We start from the raw sequence: 12,690 nt of genomic DNA, 5'->3' as shown, positions 1-12,690 counted from the left end.
AATGGGAGCCCACCATGAAGAACAAAACTGGAAAACCTAAGTGCTCCCTCTAGGACTCTGAGTCCTCAGCCTAATTTGTTTGTAAATACGGGTATTCCGCCCAACCAGCCTTCACAAACCAGTTCTGTCAGCAGCAACAAGCCCACCTCCTTCCCCTACACACCCACCTGTTGCGTCCTGAGTCTCTAAACCCTTTGGCGAATGGATTCCTATCGATCTTCAGACGAGTTATCTGTGAAGATGATTAGAGAAATTACTATCTGCAAATTCACCTAAGGAACACATAAAATTAGTCTCCTGACAGAATTAAGCCAACAGTGGAGCAGAAACATCTTCGCATTTGCATAGTTTATGATGGTTGTCCTGGAACACAGCACAAGGTAAGGGCCAGCCTTCTGATCATTACTTTTGCAAATCCCCAGAGAAGCTAATAGGTGTTTAATGCTACTAAATGGCAGGCTGGAATTCTTGAGAAAAATCTTCTGGCAAATGTCATTCTTCACCTAAGAGAGTGCACTGCCTAACTGCAATAAAATTTAAATTAAATTTTATTTCTGTACGGGTCAAGAGGAAATGTGAAAAGAGAGATTATCTCTATACTATGATCCTCCATTAGAAAACAGCAAACCCCACTCAGTACTTGTAATTTATTTAAATAGAGAGGATAGGCACCAAATAAATATCTATGTGTATTTAACATATATTTTTACATATATCATATATATTTACAGAAATTACACATCTCTCCTGCTCTTCTCTTTGAAAATACAGAAAGGCATGTATGATTTCCCAAATTAAAGTTGCAGTAACTTACATGGAAATAATAAAACATCACAATATTAACTGTGGTGTCACTAGGTATGTTAACACTTCAACAGGTGGTAATAACAGCCAAATATTGGAGCCACAGAACCTGCAGTTTACTTTTGCCTTTGAATCTGTGTGGATCCAGATAAATTGCAGTTAATAATGTACACTGAATGCTATTAAAGAAAACAACTGCAGACCTGTTTCTCTGTTAAGACGATCCTGGAAGTTTTGAACTCACTGGAGTCAGGAACAAAAGTACTTTAAAAATTCTATCCAGACACATTCTACATGTAAAGGTACAAAAACACTTTTAAAAATAAGACTGCTCTTTTCCCTGTGCTTCAATGCTGTACTTATAATTAAGACACCATTAACTATGCTAATTACCTGTGTAATATTCATGACAAGAATTACTTTTTACATGCAGCATGTAGCCCACATGGCCTGAAGTCTCAGTTACAGCCTCCAGGCACTGCTGCAGCACTTAGTGAAAGCTACTTGTAATACGAAACGGGCTCAGACAACGCTTTTTAGTAAGTTGCAGAATAAAAGGATCTGCTTTTCTCCTATCTCTTACTTCCCTGGTCTACTCTGAAAAGGGGCTAAGCAGAAAGCCCAAGTTACCTGTTGATTTTGGTATGCTGTGACGGTAGTGAAAACTGTCTCTGGAAAGGAGAAGGCTTTCACCCCTTCTCCTGAAGGGACAGGCTTGACAGGGGACAGATCATCTCCACAGTCTTTTCGGATGACATGGACACGAGGCTGGTATTTATGCATAGAGTGAAGGATAATCTGTGCAGTCATGAAAGGAAAAAGATAACATTTATTAGAAAGCACACCCTGCTGCTTCAGGACTAACAGGCTTTTTGGAACTGATTATGGTATGTGTTTACCATGCCGCTTACTGGAAATCAAATGTTTTCTTTAACCTCTGAAGGTTCTTGTTACAGTAGTCTAATCCCTCTGCATTTATGTTACTGCCAACCCCAAGCGTTTAAAAAATACGACTCAGGAGCTCCAAATTCAGAAACTGCCTCAATTAAGACTGGCTCAAAAAAAAAATAAAAGGAGTGAAGTCTGGGTCTCACTGGAATTAGGAAAGTTTTGTCACTTTCTTTCCACTGGAATCTGGATTTGATCAAATAGGATTAACAGCAGGAGCATTTGCCTTTTGTTTTTGGAACCTTTGGGATGTGCTGGGAGCATTTTTTTCCCTGATACCCCAAAGGCTGGAAACATATCTTGTTTTGAACAGAATCTGAGACTCTCACACACAGAAGATGCAGAAACTTAGCCTAAAATAATACCCAAATAAAAAACTCTGAAGTGTTAATAACCCCAGATTTATAATACACACAATTAATATACAATATATCAATATACAACCCTTCCTTGCACAGACAAACTCAAAATAAATTATAAATGAGAAGTATATGAACTCACAGAACATAAAACTAAACACACAAGAAAAAACCCTCTTGGCATTTCTCCCAAATTGTAGAGAATATTTAAAGTTCAGAAATTTTCCCTCTATTTTACTCCACTTCAGTTAATCACTACTAAAATAGAAGATTTCAAGGAAAAAAAATAATCAGAAGCTCAACTATTATTGTTGGAAAGCCTAAGAAATTAGTAACTTGATAAATAAATAGTCCTATGGCTACTGGCCTGTGGAACCACTAATCAACATTCAGGGAAAGCTTTTTAATTTCCTGCTCTTTGAGTAGCCTCAGAATGTGCATGTGCTGAGGCACTCGACAGAGTCTCTATGCCAGACATCATGGAAGTTCATTCATCCAAATGACACAGAGGACATTACATTCATTTGGCTAAACTAGAGTTTGGCTAGTTTAATACACTTGGTCCTGGCCAGATGACATGACCCCGTTTTGGATAAGCCAAGTTTCTGGATAATCAGTGGTTTTATTAGCCCGTAAATAAGGTTTTGCTAATGACATCACAGGCCCCAATTAATTTGCTCAGGGAGTGCCCTATGGATGTTCTCATATGAAGCCTTTTCCCAGTTTCTGAAATCTTGCACAGAGCAAGATTTGTATAATGCAAGTGTGTATTCTCCTTTACAGCACTCCTTTCATTTCTCCACTGGCAGAGAGCTACAAAATGAAAATACAGAGAGGACAGAACATTCCTGACCCCGTTTTCCTGTGAACACCCAGTGATACCAGGGGAGATACTAGTGCAACAGAAACAAAACCATTACAGAAAGCTCTGCTCCACCATTCAAAGCCCTGGCTACTCCTGCCATTTGTCTGGGTGCCACTGAGGGTACCGTGTTCTGCCCCCACCCTGATTTACTTCACCCCACCAGCTCTACCTACATGGCGAGTGTGACCATATGCCACGATGATCCCTGCAGTTCCCAACAACTCTGCTCAAGTCAAGTCACAGCAGCGTGGAGATGAGCACCTCCCACTCCTTATCTGGGTGGCTATTGAAGCTAAATGAATCCTTGTCATCTCTTCAGAGCACCCTGGCTTGGCTCTGTGCTATACTGAAAATTCCTCTGCTGACACACTGTTTAGACAATCAGCAAACCCACAGCAGGAACTTTTCTTTATTTTGTACTGTGCCTCGTACAATGGGATTTTTGTTAATGATCAGGACTCTGAATTCTAAATAAATAATACATAACTGCAGAGTCCTGGAGAATTAGAAGCAACACTACGAAGACAGGACATAAAAGGAGTGTGAGAGGCAATACCCACTCCAAAAACCATGTAGCTCTTATTATAAGCATCACACAAAACTACTGGGAAGAAAAAGCTAAGCAAAAGGAGATTCCAGCCTTTCATTTTGCATTACTTGCACATTTAACAGCACAAGTGGAACCTAAAAGTATATATGCAGAAGCAGCAACTTTCCCTTTGTACCCTTAAAAGCCAATAATAAAACCCCTAACCAGAACAAACCCACCAAACACAAACTGGCATTATTTTCAACTCACAGCTAAGAGCCTGCCTCTCTCTACAGATCACACACACACAACAACCCAAACACTCTGTGAGGGAACAAACCTCTCCCACTAAATACAAAATTACACTCTGACCACTGCAGCTCCCAAGACTTCAGACAGAAGACACCACACCAAGGAGCCTGCCGGTAGGTGCAGGGCAAGGCAACAGCCTGGCAGAACAAAGGTGGGCCAAAGCACTGCAGAGACACAAAACTGGCAGTACCTCTGGATTTTCAGAGGTGCTGCCATGATGACACCACGGCACTGACCCTGAGCTGTGGCACAAACACCACAGCCAGCAGAGACCCCGATTCTCTTTCCCACAGGAGACGCCAATCCTCTGGCAGCTCGGCAGTGCAGAGGTTACCCAGCCACCTCCCCAGAGATGGCATGGTCCTCACCCTGATGCTGTTTTCACTAAAAATCCTCCTTCACCCTGCCTGCAAAGCCCAGGCAGTCCTGGAAGCATGTGGGGCTGAGGAGTATGGATTCCCTCTTCACAAAGACAAAAACTGCAAGTGCAAACGCTGATGTTTCCCAGCTTTTCATTGTGACAAGAACATGTAACTACCCACTGACTGTAAGCAGAGCTCGGTACTTGGAGCCAAGCCTGGGCAGAGCAACAGCCCGCCTCTGCTTCCAGCCTCACCCCATTTTCAAATGGGGAGAAAAAAAACCAAAAAACAACCACCAAGGAACAATTAACACACTAACAGCCTCATTTTCACTGAAAGTTAAAAGACGTTCCCCTGCATCAAAAAATACTCAGTTGAAAAGCAAAAAAAATAGCATTAAAAATACTGCCTTTTCCCCTCTACTGAAATACAGATTAAAAATTCCATGAAAATAGAAAACTCAGCCAGCTCTAGCCAGCCAGAGGGTGAGGCTGCTTTTATAATGGAGCACTTAGCCCTCAGATGAGAGAGGGATGAGAGACACTAATTAAGGATGCCCAGACCATGCACTTCTCAGAGTCAACTGCAAAATGCAGATTTACTTTTCCTTACCATCACAACTCAGATGAAAGACACAAATGCCACACAGTGTATGTCTTAATGATGCCATCGGGCCTTAACACCTCTATAAGCACACAATCTATCCAAAGCAGGGACTCTGTTTGGAAATCAAAAACACACAAGGAAAACATATCCTTACAGATTTTGCCTGATTTCTTCTGTCTGCAGGCAGAACCCCTGTATCAGTGTGTCCTGCGTGTACACGTACTTTAAAATCTCTCCACAGAACAGCACCGTAAAATTACATCGTCACAAACTCCCACTCAAAATATTGATGAAATTAGCAGCAGGCAACGAGGAGCCCAGAAAATGTTCAAGCAGTGAAGCAAATTGTCTTAGAGATGGCTGATGTCCTTTCAGAAGAAGCTAATCCCAGACCAACGCCACGCAAGGGGAGCTGGCTGCCACGAGCTACTGCCACAACACAGATACTGCACACAAACACCACCTTGGCGTCTGTTTGCAAATACTGTCCCCATTCCCATGGACATGGGTTATTTCTCTTGCCAATTCTGAGACTTAACACTCTAAAATAGGTAAAAAGCCTCTGGGTTGATCTCATGCAAGCTCCCTAACTCCACCCATGCAAGATCAAAACCTCGCACTGGGATTTTAACACAAAAACTGCAGAAGCTGATACCTCTGAGGAGCACAGGAAGAATAAAGGAACAATTCTGACACAGGTTAAAGCCCCCAAACCAAAAAAGCACAGAAAGTACGTCAAAAGAACAACAGCTAAAACCCAACACCGCCTGAACTACTGGAGGAATGATGGCAAAGAGTAAAGACCCCACCAAGCTTCCTCTGAGACGTTCTACCTAAGCAGAAGGGGAAGAAACAACTTTCTAACAATCTAAAATACACCCCATCTCCCATACAAGGGGGGGAGAGTTCGAACATTTGATGCAAAACCAAATATTCAAGGGACAGTTCAGCCTTGACCTCTAGCTCTTCCAATACCCCATGCCTCCCCTGGTGCCCTCTTGAGAAAAATTGTTCTTTCCTGCTTATGAAAAACAATTGGTTTTTATATTCATCACAAAATATGATTATTCGTTTTCCATTATTGCTGGAGGCATGCAGAGGCTACATAGCTTTTTCAATACAGCATTCCACACTACCATAGCTTTAAAAGAAAAAATGTACCCATTGCAAGAGACACTTCTCTGCTTTCTGCTTTTGCCTTTTCTGGTAATTATGAATGACATGTTTGCAATTTCCCAGATTTGAAAAATATGAAATTATTTTACAGTCATCCTTCTTTTGTCCTTTTATTTTAATACTGAAATTTCCATTTTGGGGAGGAGGGGCGCTGCCGTAGCTCTGAATCAGTTCAATGTGTCTCAAATCAGTGTAGTAGGGCTTTGCTTCACTACTTTCCAAATCCAAACACTTAACTAAAAACCAGAAAATTTATATCCCCCCCACATTATGAATAATGGCGTGCGGCGTACGCTACCCAGGTTTCAGTTCAGCATAAAAACAAGGCTAAGATCCGGGATGGAAAAATACAGTAATACAATTCCCCACATAGCCAAGATTTTATCACAGGGCAGTTGGTGACTGCAAGTGCACGGGTGGATCGCAGCACCCACCATTTTACCCACTCGCCTCCGCTGCAGTTTTTCAAGCCCTTACAATAGACTGAGAAAGCAACTCCCACTCGAGAGGAACTGCACATACACCAGCACTGGGGAAACGGAGGGAACTACACGTGCAACCTTCACGCAAACAGACACTGCCAAGCGAGGCGCCGTAACTCTAGCTCTGGAGAGAGGCAATATGAATTGTCTTTCTTATAAGCCTGAAGTAAAGCGCTGCTAATTAAAGAGACGTGAATACCTCCACGTTCTTTTTAAGGTTGAGTGCAATAAAAGTATGAACAGCGTTATGTGAAGGGCAGGTTTTTAAGCCTCGTTGCCACACTCGCTGGCTCAGTCCAGCCAGTCTCCTGTATTCCCGCCTCTGTAACAGAAAGCGTTGTACAACAATTTGGCAATAACAAATGGTGGAGGGGAAAAATCTCATGCTGTATTCCCGCCTCTGTAACAGAAAGCGTTGTAGCTCCTGCACAATTTGCAATTAACAAATGGTGGGGGGAAAAAATCTCATGAACTTGGACTATATATTGACAAAATACTTGGTTTAACATCACAGTTACAATTACACTGAAAGATTCATGTAGTATCTTCGTACTCTGCGCCAGGTACGTTTTCTTTCACTCCCTTCCGTGAAGGGGCAAGAATCCCGCTTAATAAACTGGGCTACGCTAAGGACAATGGAATCCATATCCTGTCTCAAAACTTGCCTCCAACATCTTAAAACTCTACCACTTGGAATCTGATGCTCCTTCTGAAAGGAAGCCAACATTTGCCATTTATTACAGGATTTTGCAAAATGAAAGACTTCACCCTGACTAAAAACAATTCTCATTTTTTAATTATTTCCTAAGGTGTCAAGTAAAACTATTTCAAGGATTGCTGGAAAGATACTGGCTTACATCTGTCATGTTTCAACAGTTTTGAAGAGAAAAGGAAATATTAACATAACACATTTTGTCACATTAGATAATGTCATAACTAAACAATTTGGAACTTGCAAACAGAACACTCACACTGCATACGTCTTCGCCAGCTTCTTCTGAAGTAATGAGCCTCAGCTGTGAAAGGCTCTTACTTCATAAGGTATGTAATAAATCATTATCAGAGTGAACCCAGCTCCCATGTTGTTCGTTTTTGACTGTAATTATTAACACCTCATGGGATTTCACACAAATGTTTAGGTTAAGAAAACAGTTAAGTGCATTTTTATTCACATGAAGTTATTACACGCTATTAATGTTTCTTCTAGCCACTTGCGAATTTAAGCGTCCTTTTTGATCAGAGCAGAAACTGCAAGTAAAGCACTTGGTGGGAAAACATGAGAGCAATTCTGCCCCTTCATATTAGGCAATTTAGCCTTGTAAAATCTTACTTTGCAGAAGGAGTTCTGTTTTTGAGGGAGGAGTAAAACAGCAGGCTCTAATAAGCAGTTAATTATCAGAGCAGAAAGTAAGCAGATTTTAGATCTGGACTCTGAAGTTCCAAAACAGCTCTGGAAAGTCAAGCCTATTTCTGGCACCCTGAAGCTGTACGTCAGTCTTTCAGGGCTAAGTAATGTGCCTACATATGATACTGCAGAAGAGCAAGTACTCACATGCCCTTGATCGTCCAGCTCATTATTGGTAAGCTTCAGCTTGTCAAAGCTGATCACTTGTCTCATCCACGTCTCCCCAGAGGCGGGTGAATCGGGGTGAATATAAACACGAGGAGGTACTGGGGAGTCAGCATTACCAGCCACCATCCACTTGGAGCTATGATAAACATACCTATAAAAAGAAAGCAAATACCTATAACCACAAAACCCGAAATAATTTATCAGACTCACTGCTCACTGATAAATTAGAGCCCATACATACAGCAAGAAACCACGGATGAATGAAGCGAGAAAGGACAATAAATAAAAGCTATTTTTTTTGTTTCAAAACACAGTTTTGGTACCTGCAAAAGTAAGGTTAAAAACCATGCTCTGATCTGACCTTAGTTGTCTTAAAAATCAGTAACAATCTTAACACTAGGCTCCACACTGAGCTTCAAACTGATGTCAGGCTCATTGATTGCTACAGCCCTGCTCTGAATAGGCACCAGCAAACAGGGAAGAATCTGATCCCTCATTTATCCAATTGAATAGTAATTCCATATTTGGAAGCTTTAACATGTTGAATCTAATATAAGAGTCTATAAATAAAGCTATTGAAGGGAAAAACCATTGCGATTGGGAAAAATAATGAAACTGTCAAACTATGCTCTTGCTATTTCTGCAAGACCATATTAATTGTCTTGAATAGTATTGCAGAAAGACTCCAAAATGAAAAAACACAGCCCATATTTCATTTGATAGGCAAACGCTGACAAAGTAATTTTCTAATAAAAATAGTGCCTGCTTTGGTAGAAAATTTATTTTGAAGGCAGACACTTCACAAGGCACTAACTTCACTAAAAAGCACTAACTGGAAACTTCAAGTATATTTTTTTTCAAGTACAGTAAAATTCCACAAATCCCGCTGCATTTTTTTTATACGAACAGGAAAGGTTTTATCAAATCCTATGTTTGTAAAATCCAGTTCCTTATTAGAAAAAGGTGAACAACATAACTGGAAATTAAACCAAAATTATCCAATACATGCATTGCTCTGTACAGTGCATATCAAGCTGTAAAACTAAGAATGAGAATGGTAGTGAAATTCTCTCCTGGAGACAAATTCTTAACCTCAGATCACACACTATACTATTGTAACATTTTTTCATTTATTTTATATTTGATGGTTTATACTAAATGTATGCCTCCCTTACAAAAGCAAATTAAGTTATAAACAGACATCAAATATTTTGAGCAACACCTTAAGATTCCAAATATTTACAATAAGGTTCAATTTTGCTAGAAATCTAGACCTGGGTGTATTTTTCTTTATTTCCATTCAGTTTTGCTATCTGCTGTGAAAGCTGAAGGTCAGGCTCCATGTGACTGCTTTTGTATCTTTCAAATTTGAAGATGTGCAAGGCAGTCCACAGAGCCACATGAGCAGCCAAAGTTAATGTAACAGCAGTAAGAAAAATCAAAGCGTGCACAGCAGAGAATGAGAAATGGCATCAAGCAAAGCATGAAAAACATTAATATTTAGGAGGAAGGTTAAAGGCGTGGTTCTAATTTTATTATCACAGAAATTTCAGTTTGCCAACTAAGAAAACACTGCCCTTCATACAACTCTGATTGTTGCTGCAGTTATCCGGGCACCAGGCACAGGGTGCAGCTCAGAATCATTGTATTTCTTTTAAATTCAACGAGGTTTAAACAACTCGTATTCAATATAACTGGTTTTAATTGTTAATATTAACATCTTCATTAAATTTTGAATAGGTACCTCGCTTTTTCTACGCATTAAGGAATTGCTCAGACCTTCTAGAAATTGTATACTTAGTTTTTTAAGCAAATGCACACATGCAACATGAAGCAAGAAAAGGGCTTTCATACAAGCTGCACTGCACTGATCCAAAGGAAAAAAGCATTTTTTCGCTGTGGTACAGACAGAAAACCCTCCCCTAGCTGTACGAAATGGACATCCTCAGCACTGGAACCTAAAAAACAAGGCACAAAATTCAAGATAGTCCTAGGAAACGTCTTAAATACCACAGGAGAACGGGAGAAAACTGCAGTCCATAAGGTAGGGATGCCTAAAACACATGTGGCAGTGCTCGCTTAGGAAACAGGGCAGCATTCCTGCAGGACCAGCCTTTTAGTTTTATCCTGAAATATTCCTAGTCCTACAATTAAATCTGCAGCGGCTTTCCCTGCATTATAGTAAGTATGGGGTGGAAACAATCAAAGCAGCAATTGGGAAGGACCCGATCCTGCCTCCACTGAACCCCTTGGCGAGGCTCCTCACGGCTCCTGCAGAGCCTGGGATCGCATCCGCAGCCCAAGACCTACAGAAACGTCTGCAGCTCCCGACAGCAACTGCAGCGGGGCCCGATCCTGCAAACATCCCTGCAGCACCCGCGGTTCCAGCAGAGTCCAACCAACTCCCTCAGAAACACGACTGCCCTCCAAGAGTGAGAGTTTCAGCACGTAATTCCTACTGTTACGTGTTCAAAGAACAACTGGGTTTGTTCCTGACATTATTCTTCAAACAATAATGCCATTAATTCTTTAAAAAACCGGTAATTAGAAACATTACCCTTTGTGAATCTAAGCAACCAAGTATCTGAGTGATAAACAGCTTTTAAATTAAAATACACGATCATTCTAAAGCGTGACTAAGAAATGTTACATGCCCTGAAATCAGACACCAATACTATTAATGTTAATGCTAGTTAATTCCATTTAGCACCAGAAAAAATGTGCGTTTTCATATTTATTTGCTGATGGGAAACCATTCCCACTGACATTATGAGGAATAAAATACTGCAACGTTTCCTGACCACACTAGAATTGCACTCTCTGAAAGCCAAAACCTGACCATAACCCCACAGCACATACACGACATGAGGCAAACGTATCAAGAGCCTCAACAGACATTTTGGTTGGTTTTGCATACTTGGCACAATTTCTTCTTTTTCTAAACGCACTAGGATGAAAATAGGAAACCGAAGGAGAGCTAAAACACGACCTTCTGCTAATTTATATAGTGTTAATGTTTTCTCCCCATAGCCAAGCTCCCTACGGTTTGCATCATATGTTTTTTGCCTTAAAAAAGTCACCGTACCTGTATCTTTTGTTATCCACTGGCACAATATCCATAGCAATATAATACTGCTGATGTGGGTCTAAACCTGAGATCTTCACTCTCATTGCGGGAAACATCCGCCTGAACATGGAAAGAGAGGGGTCATTTTTAATATGAAACAGACTCGGGAACGGTTGTTTAGGAAAAGTAACCGGTTCGTGGGATTTTTCTCGTTCTTCCTTTTAGCCTACAGAGTCCTTCTGGACGATTATAGTTACACAGCCATGAAACAGCCCACTCGATATGTCAAAACAGATTTCTAAAGTGCATTTACTCGGAACAATGCTTCGTATGTTTTGGGATACGCTTTGGGAGTACAGCTATTACCACATCATTTCAGCTTTATTGTTAGACAGTAAATCACTTGGTTCTGAGACTTTACTTCAGCGGTACAAGGCACTTAAAGCCCGTTCTGAGATACCAGCTAGGGACACACCTCCGGAGATGTGCGAACAGCCACCTCCACCCAGGAACACCAAACACTTGGGAGCAACGCAAATCGCTCCTGAAGGCTCAAACTGACAGCAGCAAATGGTGCATCGGTTCTGCAGCAGCACGTCGGGCGGCTTAAATCCGCAGGGATACACTGAGGAGCAGGGGATGCAGCCCCAGAAGCCAACGTGTCCTGCTGGAACCCAGCAATATGGTCTTTATTGAGACGGGACTTCCTGTCTGCAGCTTGCTGAAGGTGAAGTGCAAGAGCTGCTCTTGTCTTTGAAAGGTACAGTAAAACTTCTTTATTGAAAGCAGAAACCAATCTACCAGGTAATTGCTAAAATAATAAAATAAAATAAAATTCAAAATGCATTCAGTTTCCTCTGCAGAGAAGAATGAGTGGCGAAATGATGCGATAGTTTTAACATAAAAACGCGTTTCTGAGCTCACGCTTGGCGTGCCTTTTATCAAAAAGGCAGAAAAAAACCCAAAACAAACATACTTATATATTCTGGAAGCCAAAAAACCCCCCCGCACCGTCCTACTGACCAGCTAACGAAAGGCACTTTTCTGTATTTCAGAAACCTTAAAAGCCATTCCAGTTCACTCAGTATTTGCTGCTGTTCAAATATACCTACATATAAACATCAATTAAATCTCGTTGCTGGAAAGAAAAACCCTATCTCCGTTCCTCCTGGATAAGCAGGAGGGCGAACCTGACTGCGGTTAACTCGTTTTCGCTGTTATTTCAGTGCACCTGTAAGATAAAGCAGCAAAGCCCCGACTGGGCTCTCTGAAGACAAATGTTGCTTTGTGCTGTTTCAAGGCTGCGTTTCAATCATTAATAAAGCCTCTCTGAAAACGCAGACGGTAGCATATGGATTTAATAAAATATGTTTTTGTAATTTCTAATAAGTCCAGAAACGTTTCATACTACCCAGGTTTTCACCATGTGTACCCGGCCCTGGGAAGGGGAGAAGTTTCCCCTCCGAAGGGCACGGCGCTCCCAGACCTCGCCCTAAGGAGCAGGGAACCCGGAACGCCCCGCGCCCGTTTTCCCCATCTCCCTGCCTCCTAAATCAGCGGAATTCGGGGTTTTCTTCGCCCCCCCCAACCCCCGTTGTTTGTTTGTT

At 41.3% G+C, this 12,690-nt stretch overlaps 1 protein-coding gene across 1 annotated transcript in view; it reads right to left on the bottom strand.

Moving 5' to 3' along the window:
• Window positions 1–11,200, bottom strand: part of TBX18 (T-box 18) — an 18,224-nt gene extending 7,024 nt beyond the window's left edge. The window contains exons 1-4 of the mRNA XM_010000532.1: window positions 11,102–11,200; window positions 7,996–8,167; window positions 1,435–1,602; window positions 168–232 (exon numbers count right to left, since the gene is read on the bottom strand). Coding sequence (XP_009998834.1) covers window positions 168–232; window positions 1,435–1,602; window positions 7,996–8,167; window positions 11,102–11,199 — 503 coding nt within the window. The 5' untranslated portion in view covers window position 11,200. The remainder of the gene's footprint in view (window positions 1–167; window positions 233–1,434; window positions 1,603–7,995; window positions 8,168–11,101) is intronic.
• Window positions 11,201–12,690: the final 1,490 nt, after the last annotated feature.

Source organism: Chaetura pelagica, unplaced genomic scaffold (assembly GCF_000747805.2).
Source record: "Chaetura pelagica isolate M959 unplaced genomic scaffold, ChaPel_1.0 scaffold174, whole genome shotgun sequence".
NCBI classification, from domain to species: domain Eukaryota; kingdom Metazoa; phylum Chordata; class Aves; order Apodiformes; family Apodidae; genus Chaetura; species Chaetura pelagica.
Note: the sequence above shows the minus strand (reverse complement) of the source record. Positions and strands in the feature narration are given on the sequence as shown.